The sequence below is a fragment of the Dipteris shenzhenensis genome, chromosome 31, assembly GCF_047967505.1.
Source record: "Dipteris shenzhenensis isolate YYH24624 ecotype China chromosome 31, Dip_SZ_1.0, whole genome shotgun sequence".
Lineage (NCBI taxonomy): Eukaryota > Viridiplantae > Streptophyta > Polypodiopsida > Gleicheniales > Dipteridaceae > Dipteris > Dipteris shenzhenensis.
In genome coordinates, this window is record NC_141626.1 from 862,059 (window position 1) to 881,794 (window position 19,736).

Below are 19,736 nucleotides of genomic sequence, written 5' to 3' on the forward strand. Positions count from 1 at the left end.
TTGGGTCTTCAATCCTCTTAGAACTGCAACCATTAACTAAAGCGCACAACCATGGCACCCATTAATGGTCAGCGCTTTGCATGCAAATAATAATCTCTGGACTATTCCTAGTCACTGTGGGCGTCCCCACCAAACAAACATGTGCACATAACATAGAACAAATTCTTTGGTTGACGGAGGTCAACTCTTGGTCGTAATTAAGGGGCTTGACCATCAGTCAGAGCGCCTTAATTATGGCCAAGTCTCTCCAACCGAGGTTGGCACATCTTCTTGGTTAACCGAAGTTAACCCTCTTGACGTAAACCAAGTCTTGTTGACCGAAGTCAACACTCTCTGATCGAAGTAAGCACTTAGGTTCTTTGCTTAACCGTGGTTAACCATCTTGGCCGAAACCAAGTCTTCCCAATCAAGGTTAGGCTTACTTAACCTCAAAGTATCTTTGACCGAAGTCAATACTTTGACCAAATAAATATAACTCTTTGAACATAATTAAATAAATGAAGAACTCATTAATTATGATCAATAAATGGTCAACTAGAATTTTGACTTTGGAGTATTTACAGCTTGGTGACAACATGTGCCATGCATGTTCCTCTTTCCTCATGAGAGATATATAGGGCCTCAATTGTGACGTGAAAAGGACTGCCACCCCTCTTGATCCTTGTATGCCGCAGTCTCTATCCCACAGGCTGATTCCCACATGTACCCTGTCATAATGGACAGTCCCCTCTCCGGGCTCTCATGGGTCTGTGTGTAAAAGATCACATCTCTGTTAGTGTATGTTTCAAGAAAACCCCTGGGATAGGACCAGAGGGTTCCATTGCAATTCCATACAGCCATTTGAATTATGTTTTGTACTCTGCCCCGACACTGTCATGTGCTGTCCATTTAACCTTCCTCATTCTCTCTTCTTTCTACTCTACAGACAGTACTCTACGGAGTAGAGGTATGGGGTGGGAGTATATCTCCATCAACGTGGAATGAGATAGAGAAAATGCAAAAGTCTTTCATTAGGAGGCACCTGGGCATCAGGCTACTACACCATACTCTTTGTTACTCCTAGAGACAGGATGTATACCCATAGAGCTACATGCTCTGAAGAGAGTACTCAGATACATCACAAAGGTCAAGTGCATGGATAATGAAAGGCTACCAAAGAGAGCATGGAATGAAAGTCAGAAGCTTCAAAAGACAAACAAGGGCAAGATTTTGACATCCGGATGGGCACAGGACCTAAAAAAATGGTTCAAGAAGTGGGAAGTAGAAGAGTATTTAAACTACTCTTCAGAGGAGATTGATGAAGAGGCTTTTCATTATGACCTGCTGAATGCACTACACAGGAAATGGCAAACAGCAGAAAACAAAGATAAATTTGAGTACTATCGCACATATATCAACCCCGAATATTGGTCAATTTATACAGGAAGGGAGACGACAACGCAGAAGTACATATGTACACCTATAGCAGTGCATAAACGGAGGGCTTTAGCCTCACTTCGCACCGGATCACACCAGCTGCAAATAGAAACAGGGGGATGGAAAAAGATGCCAAGGGAGAGTAGAATATGCCAACTATGTGATCAAGGTATGGTTGAAACAGAAGAACACATGGTAATGATATGCCCTCACTATGCACACATTAGGGAAGAGTTCAATCACCTCCTTGAGGGACATAACAAACTGGCTGATTTGCTGCATAAAGGGTCACCTTCAGCTTTAGGAACATTTGTGTATAAGCTCTTCAAGCATAGGAATCCACCTGAATCCTAGAAGGTGGTTTCTCTTTCCACCCTCCCATCTTCGGGAGGAGCTTTCATGTACTTGTGATATTGTATTGCTCAGGTCCCATAGGCCGGTTTTGGTCTTCAGAGGACGATAATATATTCTTCTTCTTCTTCTTCTATCTGCTCTATCATGGATGATAACTTTACCGTCTTTGTATGCAGCCCATTTCCCTTCCTGTCGTGCTATGATTACTTTCACCATTTCCTCCCTTCAATGTTCCTACTGCAAGAGAGTTAGATCATCATCTAGGAAGGTTTTGGTGCCCTTCAACACTGACCTCATACTCATCAAAGTAGATATGTCCTCTTTAGTCCGAAATCTCACCACTGATGGTCTTATGGTGCATCCACTTTACCTACCCTCCATGCTGCCTCACAAGTGAGGCTAACTCCTATCTCATCGAACAGAATTTTGGCGTCTACCATAGGAGTATGTAAGCCTCTGACAAGTACGTTTAATGACTTGCACACAAACACATAGAGAGAGAGAGAGAGAGAGAGAGAGAGAGAGAGAGAGTGCACATCACTTTGGCTCACAGAGGAGCATGAAGTTGAGTATAATTCTCAATACAAATGAGAGCTCAGGGGCTCTTCTTTTATAGACTACGCCTAGTGCGACCGGCAAGGGCAAACCACCATCACTCGTCACCCCCGCTTACTCTGAACTGGGTGGTCAATACCATCAAACCAAAGTAAAAGACAATGCATTCATTTTTGGGAAACAACCTATTCTTGGCAGTCATCTTGTTGAGGGCTCTATAGTCCACAAACTTTCTATAAGACCCATCTTTCTTCTAGACTAATAGTAGATTGATCGTAATTTTGTAAAGAAAATTCCCTCTCTTGCTGCATCTTGAATGATAGCAGCAAGAGAGGGACGCATGCACTTGACCGGAGGAGCTTGGGAGCAGAAGGGGCAGAAGCAACGAGCTCGGGTGAGGGAGCTAGCTTTTGGCACTCTGTTGTGTCTCTCATTCAGCCAAAAACTCCTAGGTTTCAAACTCTTTGCATCGGACCATCACCAACCATGATCATTCTCCTCCTTTATCATCAGAACCTCCTCTGCCAACATCACATTCCAATCCTTACACATGCAACGAAGTTGACAAAGCTTGCATATAGGTAGCCACGCCAATATGGGGTGTCGGAGCGGTAGGCGCTCCAGTTCCAGGTGCTGCTGGCTGCTGCTCCACTCTCGGCTTGCAATTGATTCTTGTCCTTGCCGCTTCTTCTTGAGGATAATCGGTGTTGTTGCACATCTCTCGTCCCTCATTCCTCTAGGATTTCCTAAGTTCGCTACTCTTCTGATCTAGTGCTGCTGACGACACCTTGAGACCATATATCATCTGCCCCTGCCCCTGCCTCTGCGTGGTCTTTCTCTACTTCCTCCTCTCCTTCTACTGCTTTGCCCTCCTTTTCTTGCAATACCTTGCCTCCTCCTCACGACAAGACGATGACCTCTTGTCCTCCCCTCCCTTTGACCCGGCCCTTGAAAAGATGACGATCGCTCTTAAAGAGTATTGGGAGGCGGAAGGGGCAACACAGAGATGGCATAAGGAAGGGCAGATATAAGAGGTAGCAAGGAAGCTTCAAGAGGGAGCCAGAATCGAACCTTCTCGATTAGACGTTAATTCAAATAATTTGCACTTAGGTTAATTCACCAGCTTCTTAAAACTTAGGTTAATCGGCCATAATATCCATTTTTTGAATGTTGTGGGCACCTATTAGCACAGGTGAGCAAAAAGGAAAAGAACATTAGTCCTTTGGAGAGAGAATCTTGTACCTGAGCCATGATCTCCTCGGTCTAGGCTGCACTGAGGCTCAAACTAAGTTCGATGGCATGGTCCTCTAGCTGCTCCGGAGATAACACCCCTGGCAATGAATATGAAAATGTCTATAAAAGAATCTAGAAACTGAAATTTTTCTTGATCTTGAGAGTCTAGCCCAACATTTGTTTTATTCTCTTTTTTTTTAATATAAGCTGAAATTGAAGACTTTATTAATTTTCCAAAACGGAAATACCAGATACAATCTCCTTTCCCTTTAACAACAATGCAATGTTCTTTTCGTCTATGATTGAAAACAAGTGTCTTTTTAGGCATCATGAGAAGCACGTCTTTCCGATAGAACTAGGCATCCCTAAAACTACATTGTATTGTTCCAAAGGTGAAACCATAAAGTCCTCATGATCCACGTAATCTAGAATATAGATCCTAAGCCTCCCAATGAGCGCTGTCACTAATATTAAGTGTTTCTAAGAGATTGCCCTTGCTCTTTGGTCTTAATTCCTAACCGCATGGCTAGATCTTGAGAAATACCCGTTGCTCCAATATCGAACAAGATCAAAACGTTCTAGTCTTTGACTTTGCCTCAAGAGGCAATTGCATGGTGGGGAGCACTCATTGTTGCACATTAAGCTCCAGACCGGTGGAAAGACTTCAAGAAACAATTCTATGAGAAATTTTTTCCCAAATATTTCTATGATGATGTTTATACAACATGGGAGAGCTTAAGCATGACAGTGTCAGATAAATAAGAAGTTTTGTTTAGCTTATCTTCAAATTACCCTTCAAAGATATCTTAGAAAAGATGAAGCTTCGCAAATACAGAGGTGGTTGACAACCTAGTATTTAAGTCCAATTGAGTATTGACTCCAAGGCAAAACTTCGAGATTTGATATATTCAGCTTCAGTGATCGAGCTAATGAAATAATATTTACTACGGGCAGTAGCGGCATCAAAAAGAAGGCATAGAGACATCATCAAGAAGAATGTGGTATGTGCACAAAGTCAAAAGGAGTATCATCCACAGAAGGTGAGGGGTGAACCAAAGCCCTATAAAGGAAAGTCTAAATTCACTCTAGAACAGATCGAGATCTTCTGAAAGGAGGATAAGTGTTTTGGATGCGGGATAATAGGACACTTGGCAGCCGACTGACCTGAAAGATCCAAGAACTCAAAGCACTAGATTAAGCCAAAAGAACTGCCAAAGACTTTGGTGGGAGTAGTCCCTGATGTACTAGGGAGAGTGGCCTGACTGAGAAGTCACTATCGCACTGGAGATGTTGGACAGTTGGACTTGCTCTTTGTAGCATTGAGGTGGAGGGGGGATCGGTCTACTCTTGCATGTTGGGTCTTACAGTCTTTGCTCTGAAGGTTGGTGTTGGAGATATCATAGCCAAAGAGTGTGGTGATGTGATGTGTTGGTGTGTAGTACTAGGAGTTCTAGTACTAGTTCATGTGTGTGTGTCATGTGTGAGTGCCACATGTAACTCTGGGAGTTATCTCATATACACATGATACATGTGTGGGTGTGCTCAGCCTATATAAGGCATGTACTTATCATGTCATACTTGATGAATCAATGAAAGCCATCTTGATATCTTCATTTGAGCATCATTTCCTCACACCCTAACCTTCTCTCTCTCTCTCTCTCTCTCTCTCTCTCTCTCTCCACCGTGTTTCTAATAGTCAAACGGTCAAAGCGAGTTTGCAAATTCCATGGTGCTAGACCTCTTGAAATGTTGTGTGTCCGAGCAAAAAGTGTGAAAACATGGAGAGCAATGAGCAAGAGTGAGAGCAAACGTAAGTGTACTGATAGTAGAGTGGAATGAAGTGAGTACAAAAGAAAGAGGGGTTTTGTCTAAGTGAAAAAACCCTATCCTATCCACTAACCGTAGTTAGGGATTGGACCGTGGTTAGGGGAAAAAGCCTCAATGAGGGAAAAGTGTCCCTAACCTACTTATTACAATACATTGGCCATTGCCTAGAATATGATAATAATTCTAACACCCCCCTTGCAGTGCCAATGTGGTGTACAAGGTAGTGATCAATCACCAAAAGGAGATAAGTTTAGGGCACTGGGAAATGCCTCAAACTTCTCACGTGGAAGTGAAGATGTCTGCAACATTGTCATGTGTTGACACATAGATCATAGTGATCTCCCGTGCATGCAACTTCTCTCTGACATAATGATAATGAACCTCAATGTGCTTCGTGCGAGCATGAAACACATGATTCTTTGCCACTGCTATAGCACTCTGACTATCAATGAGAATCGGAGAAGGACCCTCCAATAAGAGAAGAAAATCAGCGAACAAACGACGCAGCCAAATACATTCAACTGTCGCTGTGAAAGCTGCCCTGTACTCAGCTTCACATGACGAAGTGGCCACTACAGCCAAGAAATGCAAGCTTTGCCCAAAAAGAAACTGGTATCATAGTCTCGAGCCCAATCTGAATCATTGTAAGCATGCATTTGCAAGTCACCCCCCTTGGGAAACATCAAGCCAAAAGACTTTGTGCCTTGCAAATAACGGAAGATGCGTTTTACAGCCTGCCAATGTGTTGTCTTTGAGCTGTGCATATACCTGCTCACCTGAGATACTGCATATTGAATATCGGGCCTAGTATTGCACAAATAGATGAGGCATCCAACAGCCTGGCTGTAAAGTGTGACATCCACTGATTCACCTGCATCATACATAGTAAGCTTCAGCCCCGGCTCCACGGGAGTGGCCATAGGCTTACAATCATGCATGTTGAACCTATCCAAGAGCTTTTGCACATACTTGGATTGAGACATAACGATGCCACGCTTGTCTTGTATAAACTAGATCCCCAAATAAAAATTTAACATGCCCAAATCTGTCATGTCAAATTCAGCTTTCAGCTCAGCTTTTAAATCTGCAATTATTTCCTCATTTGACCTTGTGAGCAGCATGTCATCTACATAAAGAATGATGGCCAAAATATCCCCCCCATCCTTCTTGATGTAAAGGGTGCTTTCCGTGGGACTATTATGTAACCCCTTACTTGCCAAGAATGCATCAATCTTGGCATACCATGCATGTGGGGCTTGTTACACTATTATGTAACCCCTTACTTGCCAGGAATACATCAATCTTGGCATACCATGCATGTGGGGATTGTTTCAGCCCATATAAAGCTTTGTTCAGCTTGCAAACCTGAAGTGCATTGCCAGAAAGTTCAAAGCTAGGAGGTTGTTTGACATACACCTCTTCTTGTAAGTCCCCATTAAGGAAAGCTGTTTTTATGTCCAACTGATGGACAATCCAAACAAAATTTGCAGCCATGGCAATAACTGACCTTATGGTGGTCATCCAGGATGTAGGAGCAAAAGTCGTCTCATAATCTATTCCCTTCTTCTGTGCATAGCCTTTGGCAACCAACCTTGCCTTGTACCTATCAATGGACCCATCTGGCTTCCTTTTTACTTTGAAAACCCACTTGGTACCAATGGCATGTTACTTGGTGGCAAATCCACAACATCCTAAGTCTGATTTTTTTCAATGGACTGCAATTCATTGTGCATGGCATGCATCCAATGCACATTATCCTTTGCTTTTTCAAAAGAGCCAAGTTCTTCTTCATCAAGAAGAGTACTTGCTTAAGGTGTCTCAATTGAAAGAGCCCCCCCCTGCGTGCCTTACTGCACTACGAGTCTTGCCAAGTAATGGGGCCTCAAGCCTACTCTCCTTGAGAGTTTGTAGCAACCAATTTGGAACTGTTTTGGCTGCGTGTATCTCTTGAATCTCTTGCCTGACAACTTCATCCACACCCTATGGAGGTACAAAATCAGCCTGTGGCTGTGAATCGGGGCATGTGGATGAGGAGGAGGTTGCTGTAAATTCTGATTTTCAGCATGAGCCTCAGGTGGGGAACCAAATGTTATAGGAAGCATCCCCTCAAAAACATCATCTGAAGAAGCTGGAATTCTAAATTCAGCATGTGTATGTGCTGAATTTTTTGAAAATATAACATCTCTACTTATAAAATCCTTGCGAGAAGCAGGATTGTAGAGACGATAGCCTTTGCTTTGTGCACTGTACCCAACAAAAATGCGTTTAAGTGCCTTATCTGACAACTTGTGTCGAAACTCCACAGGCACGTGGGCATATGCAACACAACCAGAAACTCTGAAGTGATCCTTTGAAGGCTTTCTCCCATGCCATGCCTCATAGGGAGTGATTGTCTTCAAAGCCTTTGTGGGACCCCGATTCAAAACATAGTTTGCATACATGAGGCCTTCGAGCCAAAACCTTTCCCTCTTTAAGAGGTTTTTCCCCCTAACCGCAGTTAGTCCACTAACTATGGTTAGTGACTACTAAGGTTTGAGGCAACTTTTTACTGGTAAGCATGCATCTATCCATCTCCATAAGAGTGCGATTCTTGCCCTCAGCTTTGCCATTTTGCTGAGGTGTAAGCCTCACTATAAGTTGACACGTGATGCCTTCTCCTTCAAAAATGCCTCAAACTCATGAGACATATACTCCCCCCCTCTATCTATGCGAAGTGTTTGCACCTTGAGCCCTGCCTCATTCTCAACCATAGCGCCAAAGTGTTTGAAATGCATAAACACATCTGATGTTGCCTTAAGACCATAGACCCAAGTATAATTGGTGAAGTCATCTATGAATGTAACATAATAGAGATAACCACCAAAAGCAGGTGTCCTCATGGGACCGCAGACATCACTGTGTATGAGCTGTAATTTTTGAGTAGCTCTTACTGATAAACTCAAAAAACACAGCATACTGAACAAGTTGAATCCCTTCCTGGGATGTAAAATGCACAACAGAGTCTGCTAAAGAAAATCTGCCCACAGCGACAAATACTGTCACAGCCTATCAAAAGCTTGAAATGCACCACAATGCTCTGCAAATGCCCAAAAATCTGCGGAGTAAATCTGCAAAAAGTGGCAAAAGTATGCAAATTGACTCACACGGAGTCCAAAACTACTTGCAAATCTCCAAAATGGTCTTTCAATTGCCAAATTGCATCAAAATGCCAAAAGCCCCAAATTACTCCAAGAAATTGCACCTGAAAGGGGCAAATGAACTAAAAGCCTCAAATTTGTGCAATTCTCTGCAACAAATGCAAAATCCCCAAATTTGCTCTCAAAATGCAGGCTCTCTGCACAATGCCTGACAAAAAACTCCTTCCGATGTCCACCTACAATGAAAGCTCTACAAAACACCACCTTTCTAGAGTACCTTGTAAAGGCACCCTGATCTGAAGAGCTGAAACAGTCCATACAGTACGGACAGAGTATAGAATGGCGGTATACGGAATGGTGTACGGAACCCACACGTGTGGTACAGGATAGTACGACGCTCTGACATGTACGAAAATTGTACGGAATGCAGTACGAGACAATACGACGCTGATGCAGTAGAAGTATGTTTGCACGTGCGGCGCTGATGTGCAACTGTATAGATGTACAGGTGAGTAGAATGGTACGGATGATGGTAGCAAACCGTATGGATGACCGTACTATTGTACAGACTCGTAGCGTGCAGCACGGCGGCGCTGGTACAGTACGAAACTGTATGGGCAAGTAAGTACGGATCTGTACAGACGAATGGCGTGGGGGCTGCTGTACGGACTTGGTGCAGTACGGACAGTGGAGCTGAACTCGAAGATGGAGATTGCGCGATGGAGGCAGAAGGTCAGGCAGGAAGAACCTGCTCTGATATCAAATGTGAACAAATGGAGAGCAATGAGCAAGAGTGAGAGCAAACGTAAGTGTACTGAATAGTAGAGTGGAATGAAGTGAGTACAGAAGAAAGAGTGAGGGGTTTTGTCTAAGTGACAAAACCCTATCCTATCCACTAACCGTAGTAAGGGATTGGACTGTGGTTAGGGGGAAAAAATCTCAATGAGGGAAAAGTGCCCCTAACCTACTTATTACAATACATTGGCCACTGCCTAGAATATGATAATGATTCTAACAAAAAGCTGTCTGGGAAAAGTTATCTTCCTCTAGTGGAGTTTGCATACAACAACACAACTCAATATATCACAGGAAAGCCCCATTCGCAGCTGATTAGTATGTTTGAGACCTAGAGACAGCTTTTTCTCAAGTTCATACGGCCGTAGAAAGATCCAAAGAGAAACATAAAAGAGCTGCGGATAAATACAGAAGGACAATGAATCTCCAGGAAGGGGATTGGGTACTCCTCAAATTTGAGAAAGCTAGACTCAGAAAGATGAGAAACAAATAAAAAGTTTCTTCCAGGTACTACGACCTTTTCGGGTCAGTGAGCCAATAATCCAAGTTGCGTATTGACCAAAGCTACAGACAATTGAAAGATTCACAATGCTTTCCACGTGAGTCTTCTAAAGAAATCTCAAGGACCGAGACCCACAAAACCAGTTCAAGAAGAGCCACTAGAGGTAAGAGAAATGGAGGAAAGCCTCCAACCAGAATAAAATTGTGTATCACACAAAGAAGAAAGCACCCAGAGGCAAGGTTACTCGTAGGTTTCTTGTCAAGTTCAAGAACTATTTGGCATTAGATGCCAAGTGGGTGGATGATGAATTTTTCTCGGAGTATCCACAAGTCTTATAGTTGTATTCTATTTGGTCTAAGAAGTTGACTTCGGTTAACTAGAACAAGTCTCATTTTTCGTTTGGTTTGCATTGGTTAAGGAGCACTATGGGGACGAGGGACTAGGATTAGTCCAAGAACTAGAATGCATACATTTGCTAACCTCTAATGGGTTCAAGTGTTGGGTATTGTTGGTTGCACCACCACTTCTTATTTCAGGCTAAGAAAGCAAGTCCCAGCGTTTAAAAGCACATGCTTTTTGGTTGCTTGGCCTAGTCTATAAATTGAGAGTCCATGTGCTCTCAAGGCTTTTTCAGACTTGAACTCAGCTTGCTCCCTTGTAAGCAACTTTACACTCAGTTATTCTATTGCAATAAAGGCCTTGGGGGGAAAGAGGGGGGGGGGGGGGGGGCGTAGCCCTTATTTTTGGCCCCTAGTGTGGTGTCTTGCTTCTCTGTTCCCCTCACTCCTCTTGCAATTTCTATTCCAACTCCCTCTTGAAGTTTCCCTCTGTCGTCTTGAAGATTTGAGCCACTAGACAAAGCAATTATTCAATTGCGATTCAATCGTAACTGCTGCGATTTGACCTTTGCATCTACGATTTGGTTTCCAGCCAAAGTGCGAATAAACTAGAAAGTCTATGATTTGATTGTTGAAGTTCAATTAAGGTTGCAACACTTCTGCTCTCATATGTATGGGAAGAGAAAGAAAGAAAGAAAGGTTTATTAACGTCTTCAGAAAGTCTCACTGGCATATGAGACAAAGTACAAAACAAAAGGATAAACATCAACATCAATTATAGACTGAGAGTCTCTGGGAATGCATATAGCATCTCCGGAGTTATTATAGGATAGCTATGGTCTACTATAATAGATAATCAGCCTGCATTACATCAGTTTAAGACTGAGGGTCTTTGGTTTTGGATTTGAAGTCTCTGATGAGTGCTTTTCCATCTCGGTAAACAGCCCATTTACCTTCTTACAAGGGTCCTTCACTTTTGCTATTTCTGTAGCTTTCATCTTGAGGCGGGTTGAGCTCCTCTGAGATCCATATCTTGGTACCTCTTAGCTTATTGGTTTGCTTGAGAACTTTATTCCTTGCTAATTTGTCAATAAGAACTAATTGGGCTTGTTTCCCATGTTGGAAGACAAAGTATATCTTTTGAGTCACATTCAATCTAGGGGATTGCTTCCGTGACATGCTCCGGCTTTACTGCCAGCTCCCATCACACCAGCCCTTGGGTAATCCTCCTATGCATAGACTCCGGGTGTTAGCAGCCCTTTTTTCGTGTTCTTGTACTTCTTCATAGACATCCCATGTGTTGGTTTTGTTGTCCATTTTTGCTGTAATTTCCAGTTTCACTGATTTGACCTGTGAGAGAAAGAAAGAAAAAAAGGAAGAAAGTTTATAAACGTCTACGAAAGACCAAAGGGTCTATCAGACTGAAGAAAACTGGATACAATGAAAGCTAAAAATGGGCACCCATATCCCAAGGCTGGTGTCTGAAACAAGGAAATAAATATAGTACGCTGTTGCTGCGAGAGAAAGAACTCCCAAAAATGTGAACGGTAATGTTGGGGACCACTGGGTTAGTTGCCATATCCGCTAGCATCTGGGTGACTAAGCCTATGTATGTTATTTGTGGGGCCAACTCCAACGGTTGGCTGAGGATAGAAAAGATGATCTCGTCTGAATAGTGGCTTTGGATCTGTGAGGACCAGTGTCGTCGAGGTAGAAAATCAGTGATGGCTCACTGTTGTTGATCCGCATGTCCAGACAGTACGAGTCCCTCTCTCCTTCGTCATCTGACAAGTGCCACTAGCACTCCTGTGGTCTCTCTCTCCATGTCAAAGAGTGTGATCTCATGTGACTGCCATCCGCGAGAGAGAGAGAGAGAGAGAGAGAAAAGAAAGTTTATCAAAGTCTTCGAAAGACCGATGGGTCTATGAGACTGTGAAAAACCTGATACAATGAGCTGTAGTAGTGGAGCTACTAAACGAGCATCCACACCAATGCAGAATGCAAAAAAATGCAAAATGGCAGTACTAAATCTTAAGTACAACATAGTCATATCCGGACTATATATATCAATCTCAGCATCATCGTCGGCATCATCATAACCATCATCATCATCATCGTCAGCAACAGGACATCAGGATGGATGAGGCTGTGGAAGTGGAGGCATGAGGTCAGCAATAGAACGTTGTCACACATGGGACAAAGTGCGCAAATGTAGACTCATACAAGCCTCAGTGGGCATGCTAGGGCCTTTGCTGGGTACTAATCTATGCTAGCAAAATCATAATCAATGAAGTACAAGGTGCATCAAGTCAATCTCGGAGTTGGGACTCAGAAACCAAAGCCCGGCACAGTGATGGCTCTCTAGTGAGCTGTGAAAATATCTCATATTTGAACTCTCTAAGCTATGTTCAGAGTGACCCCTCGTCTCTATCAGTCCCCCCTAAGGAAAGCTGTGATAGACGGACCTCAATAGAATGTGGTCTAGGCACTCTCAGTCTCGTGCATGGTCTCTACGTCCCTCTCTCAGTGGCACCATGTTGGCTCTCCCCGCTGATCCAAGCTGCCCTCATATTAGCTAGCTCCTCCTTCTCTACTCCACTGTGTCCTAGAGCTGACTCTTATGTATAGAAGTTTGTGATGCGTCGTTGTGCCAAGTCAGCCTCTATGTCCTTTGGTCTACTGCTCTTTGATCTGTCGCAGTAGTATCTCCTTGTGACGGCGCATCTCCCTCATATAGAACCCAATGCAGACCTTGTCATGGAAATGGATCAGTTAGGATAGTGGACCAAAGCCACTCCCCTCCAGGTAGAGACAGTGGTAGCGTCCCCGGATCTCATAGTAGGCTGGGCAAGTACAAAGAAAATGCTGCTCTGTTTCAATCGTCCCCAACATACATAGCATGCAAATTCTCTGCTCTTTGGGCCTCAATCTTTGGTTGATGGGACGAAATCCGCATCTGTCCAATGGCAATCCTTAGTGCACGTGAGACCCCTCTATCCTCGAGGTACTAGGGTCCGATGATGAACCCCTCCTCCGCTACTCTTAGGAAGTGGTCGTGGTAGAACTGGATCTTGGTGGGGAGCTCTTGGTCTCCTACGTAAGTTTGAGATGTATGGGGCTGCATGAGATCTAACCGTATCATACGGTTGATCTCATCTCGTGGGATCGACTCAAGAGGAGCGTTCATGTTGTATCAGAAGGGAGGAAGTCTGTCCATTTGGAGACCGTGCCTGGCAAGCAGGTGGATATACGTGCATACCTTGTGTTTGCCCCACCCTCTGCTAGTCGTCTGAATGACTCCAGGGCCAGCCTTGGAAGTCTCCAGTGAGGTAAGTCCCAAACTTTGTGGATTAATGTCATTGTCGGAAAGATGGCATCAACTTCGAGAGGTGTCATGGCGAACTCTGCCTGTACTATCTCATGTGGGGTTGAGGGCTTACACCGAATCATCCTAGACCCCATAATTACTTGCACTCGCTCAAATCTCCTCCAATCTGTCTTCGGGAGATGTCATCCCTAGAAGGGTGCTGCATACATGGCAGTCGGCCACACTAACATATCGAAAAGCCAGCCCTTCATCGGTGGATCTTGGAAGTCTGTCTGGAAGCACTGTCGCTCTAGTCGAGCCAAAGCACTTTGCACCTATGTGAGTCGTGTCTGGGCTGCATGGGTCATCGTGACAAGGGGTCTTGTGAAGACTGCTCCCAAATATGTGTAGGATTGTACTATCTCCACTGGCTCGCCACGATATGTGAAGCTGAGTCGGTGGAGCACTGCACATGAGGTGTTGAAGAACATAACCTTGGTCTTCCCAAGGTTGATTGTCAGATCTCTCTCTCTGTGCAGAACCCCTCTAGGGCCTCCAGATGTCTCTACAGCCCTTCCGCTGAAGACAATACAAAGACTATGCCATCAGCGTATAACAATATCTGTATCATGAGGTCGATCCCTTGCCTCCTAGGCGGTCTATGAAGGATGTGATCTCATCGAAAAGAGAGTTGGTGAGAGGGGGCAACCCAGCTTCACCCCGTTTGTGCTCTCGACCCTATCGGATAGAGGGGGGGGGGGTGTTAATGCCAAAGGGGGGTGGAAAAAACATCCCTCGTGGGGGAACTAGAGGTGTCTAGTATGCCTTTGCATGTGCCGTATGTACTGGATCTGAAAGAAAATCAAGAGTCCAGGCATGGCCCAAGTGTGTAGATGTGTGAGTCTCAAGTAGATGTTGGCCCTGTTCAATGTTCGCTGTGGTTGAGATGTCATGATGTTATAAATGTCCACTAGTGACCCAACAATATCTATGGGAACAAAGGACGGTCCTATATCAAAGGTACAAGTTGACTGGAATTTATTTCATGTGTTCTTTGCTCATAGTGTGATCATTATCCAATACCCATCTATGAGTGTCTTGCACGTCGTAACATTTACTGGTTCTTCCTTTGTTGTTGCTCAAGTTTGCTCCGGCTTCATGCTCTATGCAGTAATGCTGTTCACACATGCTCCAATTTTTGTTCATACATGTGAGATTTTTTGATAGTCAAAAAGCACATCATGGAAAGCATCCCCCATCGGGGATGAAGTAGAGGTGTCTAGTATGCCTTTGCATATTTACTGTGAACTAGAGCAGAAAGAAAATCAAGAGTTCAGGCATGGCCTAAGTGTGTGTATGTGTGACTTTCAAGCAGATGATGGCCTTGTTCAGTGTGTGCTATGGGTGAGGTGACGTGATATTATAAAGGTCCACTAGAGACCCAACAATATCCATGGCAAGAAAGGATCGTCCTATATCAAAGATTTAGCGTTGACTGGCATTTATTTCATGTTTCTTGCTCATGTTGTGAATACCCATCTACAAGTGTCTTGCATGTCTTATATTTTACTGGTTTTTCCTTTGTTGTTGCTCAAAGCTTGCTCCAACTTCGTGCTCTATGCACTAATCTTGCTGTTCACGCATGCTCAAAGCCTGCTCCAATTTTTGTTCATATATGGGAGATCTATTGACAATCAAACTATTGTTTTTTGCTATCTCTTCCCATCTATTGAGAGGGACATTGATGTGTGGGTGCCAATGCTTTTTCATGATTTTTGAACTCTTCCACCTCATCACCCAACTGCTCTCGTGTTCCTGTAATGATTAGCATCATTGCATAAATGTAGGTTTAAACATCGACAGAGGGTGAGCAAATGGTTGGCCATGGTGGTGATCTCTCATTTATTGTATGAGCGTTTGCTATTTTCCAGCATTTCCTCTATAGTGGTGGCTTGTCTGGAAGCTGGTCGAGCATGGAGGTGCCCACAATAATTAATAGTGCCTCTTTACAACAATTGTTTTATGATTGTCTGCATGCGCGGGACCTAGATTGTCCTGCCTTGTTGCCATATAGTGATGTCTTCTGATGTTTGTAGCTGGTTGTCTCTCTTTGGGACTGTGTTTTGTACTATAATGACAATCGCACCCAAAAAAATATGTGTGTGTGTGTGTGTGTGTGTGTGTGAGAGAGAGAGAGATTACACCATCTCGTCTCTTCCCTTTTGCAGTTGTACAGAAGCATTTGGCTCAAGGAGAGTCAGTAGTCGTTGATGCAGGCTGTGTAGTTGCTATGACAAGCTCTGTGGACATGCAAATCAAGTATATGGGTGGTGTGAAGCGAACAATATTTGGGGTGAGTTATCAGGAACTCCTTATCATTGGAAACCCTTTTACTTCCTAATAACTGTGTGACTTTTTGATCCTCGATGTCAGGGGGATGGTGTCTGTGCTGCATATCTCACGGGGCCTGGTGTGGTATTTATTCAGAGCTTACCATTCCATCGTCTGGCTCAGAGAATAGCTCGGTAAAAAGCCTTTTTGTCAAGATTTGAGATAGATCTCAACATATGCATGGTGCAATGTATGGACACTTGAAACGTGATTACATGCAAACAATGAACATTTCATGCAAAAGATGAAGAATGATATTGTGTCTTGAGCGTCCATATTATTTTGATTTCAGATGAAGGAAACTCAAGGAAATCAGCTGCCTGCTAGTGAGACCTGCTATCAATATTTGTTGGGACAAGTGCTTGTATAGTGGTTGTATAGTGGTTGGTAACATGCATGAGATGTTGGTTCCCAAATATTTATTTCTCGGACTTTAAGGCATTGCTTTTGTTGTCCTGAAAGCAGGTCTGTAACAGCTCCAAATGTGCGGGACCATCCTCGCTTTTTTGTACAGATAGCTTTTTTTTTCTTTGTGGCCTACGTTATGATAGTTTTTTCCTTGATTCTCACCGAAATCTGAGCTGCAATGTGAGTCATTTGTCGTCTCATAGTTTGACCTATTTGTTTTATCAAACAAGTATTTGTAGCCAGCATCCACGTTCTGTTGTATTAATCTGCACTGATGTTTGCAGACCCCTTGTTTGAATATTTTACTTGCGATTGTGAGAAGTACAGACTCTCTCAGGACCTCCGGTACACAGAGTAAGCTTCTGGAATGTTTCGCTCTGTGCTACATTGCAAAGTAGTGGTAGCCTTTTTTTTCTGCTGTATAAAACAGCATGGCTAATAACCAAAAAACTGTTTTGAAAGTGAGCCATTGTTTCACTTTATTTTTAAAGAAAGAAATTTCCTCCTGTTGGGCTACAAGATCTTTTACTCGTCTTACAGAAATGTTTTTGACATTTGATGAGCCAACAACTAACTCTTTTTTTCTTCCACATGTAGAATGAGAGATCAGCAGCACATCTACCATACACTATTTCTCTAAAGAAAAGCAAGAGGTAGCACTTTTCTGGTGCTCCATGCATCCAAGGCCAGCTGCTTAAGCCATTTTGACTTCTCTGATATGGAGTTATGTTGTAAAAGCTCTTATTATGTGAGAATGTTTGCTAAAGCATAAAGTAGATTAGTTAAATGTGATTAATGAAACCCCTATTTTGATTTGTTAATGTTTACCAAACATAAAGTACCTCTGGTCAAATGTGATTAGTGGAGTGCTTTTATACCCTTTCAAAGAAGACTATGTAGATCAGATGTTTGTTTTGCAAGTGAAGTGTTAGCTTTAGATTTTATTGCTCTTGGGAGTTTTTCTAGGATTTTCTACTCTAGGGTAGGGTTAGTTTTGCAGAATTTATTTGTCTTTAGCCGCCCTATGTAACCTTGATAAACTCTAAACAAATTCAACCAACTTTAATCCCAAACTGAGAAAGCACTGAAAAGATCAAGCAACATTATCTTACTACAAAAAGGGAGGCTTCCAAGACATTGTTGGGTTTTTAAAATGTGCAAATGCATGATACACAAGAGGCATCAAAATGGGAACCTGCATTTCAAGTGGTACTATGAAGAATGGTTAAGTAAAGAGACGACCTTGCTCATCATGTGTCAACAAACGTGGACAAATCCACTTCTTGACAGAAGCAATGAACACTAGCTTTATGGGCAGAAGTCCAACATTTCCTCTAACTTAAAAGAGGCAACTGAAATGGAAATTGTAATTCCAAAGGAGGCTTGTTTGGGAAGATGGTCATGAGCATTAGTTGTTTACAAGTGTTATTATTAATCTTTTCTTCAAGGAAACCACGATTTTACTATTTTTCATGTTTATCCTTATATAAAGCAGCTTATGGTTTAAGAGTTTTGCTGCGGTAGATGGTACTTGGCCTTGATTTGGTAGAGCAATGCCCACCAAACATGTCTTTGGGTTATTAGGGCTTATTTTCCTAACCAATAGCCTTACTAGTGAATTTCTTCAAGCCCTCCTTGAGACTGCTTATATGGAAGTCCAAATGAACTTTAATTCTTCATGGTAACTCCAATTTATAAGTCACATCATGGATTTTCTTATTAATTCTATGGTCCACGACACCTTGATGAAGCTTATAATATTTACCAATGCGCATTGTTTGCAAATCTTTTGGTATCTTGACATGGCCCCACATGCCTTCTTGCAAGGTTTGTGGTGACTTACCTTGGGTAGAATAGTTCATGCTTGATCTTGAGCGCTCTCGACTTTCTTTAGCATGACTAAGTATATCTTGCATGTCTTGTAAGAAATCAAGAGCTACCTTTACCTTACGATTTGTCAAGCTAATGGCAATAGATCTTGGTTGATCCCATACATAATCATAAAGGAGCTAAACCCTATGGTAGAGTGCTAATTGCTATTACAAGCCAAACTCTGAGTGAAAGATGTGGTTGTCAGTTAGACCCTCTAGGAAACATATGCTTTCAGCATGACTTCCATAGTCTAATATGTTCATGCACTGACACCATTTGATTCAAGAGTGGTTTTGAACTTTTGGAATGTTGATTGCCAAAATTGCATAGTGAATTTGTATCTTTGTTATTGATAATGCTTGTACCCTATGGCTCTTTCCATGAAGATTAGTACTAAGAATTCTTTTAACCTTTGACCTAATAAGGATGAAGCATGTTGTCTTGGTGAGGTTATCCACCATTGCATGACCCTTCTTGATTGGTGGCAAAGTCCGTAGTGATACTTCCCTTTTTCCATTGGAAATCTCTAATGGCATTGACATTCCTCTAGCCTTATGATGCTCCACCTTATTTAGTTGGCATTGTTTTCAACACTTCATTTTTTGCCAATAAAAGTGACTCTTGGCCAAACGTGTATACTTGGATGTTTGGCACTAGGGACATCATGACCTTCAAATAACATTTGGTACTAAAATGTCATGATTCTTTGGTAAATAAACTTTTCCCAATTTAATTAGGTTGACCCACTTGGATTACCTTTTAGTGAGCTACCGAACTAAATCTCTTGTTGAATCTTGCTATATACCTATCAGTTTGGCAAAGCCCTCTCAAGGAAATAAAGAAATTTGATGAGATTTTTGTAAAGCAAATGCCATTTACTTTTGAAATTCTACTTGGGGCATCAACAACCCTATTGGCAACTCCTTTCCAATAACACATTTTTTTAGTTGAACACCCACATGAGTTTAATCAGTTTGGCATGGAAGATCAAATTGGTTGTAGATATATTTCAACAAGAAGTGATCAATCCATGTAATAATAAACATAATGTCTTTTCATTTCAACACATGCACTATTGCTAGGAGTTTCTTTTCTTACATAGGATATCTCATTTGAGCTCAATGTAACTTTTAATATGAAATGTTGCAAGCTTTCCATCCTAGTACAATGCTGGCCTAATAGCATAGGAGTTCCTTTTCTTGTGTAGGATATCTCATTTGAGCTCAATGTAACTTTTTACATGAAATGTTGCAAGCCTTCCATCTAATACAATGCTGGTCTAATAGCATAATCTTGCATTTGTTTCAACCAACGTGGTTGCAATAGCCATGAAATGCTTCAAAGCTAGGAAAAGATCCAAGCTCATCATAGCATTTCACTGGTGGATTTAGTTTCCTTATTACTTGTGCCTCCCTCAAGAAATAGTGTCTATGTGAAAGTAACATTTGCATCATCTTAAATGAACTTGCAAAAAAAATCCCCCAAGCTTAAGAATCTCTTCACTTGTTGAATAGGTAGAAGAATAGACCACTAATCTTCTCTTCATTAGTCTACATCCAAGACAAAAATGATTAGAGAAATATAATTAAGAAAATCACACT

The 19,736-nt window shown here is 42.4% G+C and overlaps 1 protein-coding gene across 4 annotated transcripts in view; it reads left to right on the plus strand.

Moving 5' to 3' along the window:
• The window catches only part of LOC147880875 (uncharacterized), a 79,143-nt gene extending 61,480 nt beyond the window's left edge, over positions 1-17,663 (plus strand). For 2 of the 4 annotated variants that reach the window (XM_087402439.1, XM_087402437.1), the window contains exons 9-13: positions 15,741-15,817; positions 15,898-15,989; positions 16,321-16,443; positions 16,548-16,617; positions 16,861-17,663. In XM_087402439.1, coding sequence (XP_087258565.1) covers positions 15,741-15,817; positions 15,898-15,989; positions 16,321-16,435 — 284 coding nt within the window. In that variant the 3' untranslated portion in view covers positions 16,436-16,443; positions 16,548-16,617; positions 16,861-17,663. Of the gene's footprint in view, positions 1-15,692; positions 15,818-15,897; positions 15,990-16,147; positions 16,294-16,320; positions 16,444-16,547; positions 16,618-16,860 lie in introns of those variants that run through there. The other 2 variants (XM_087402438.1, XM_087402440.1) reach the window with 2 other exon arrangements.
• Positions 17,664-19,736: the final 2,073 nt, after the last annotated feature.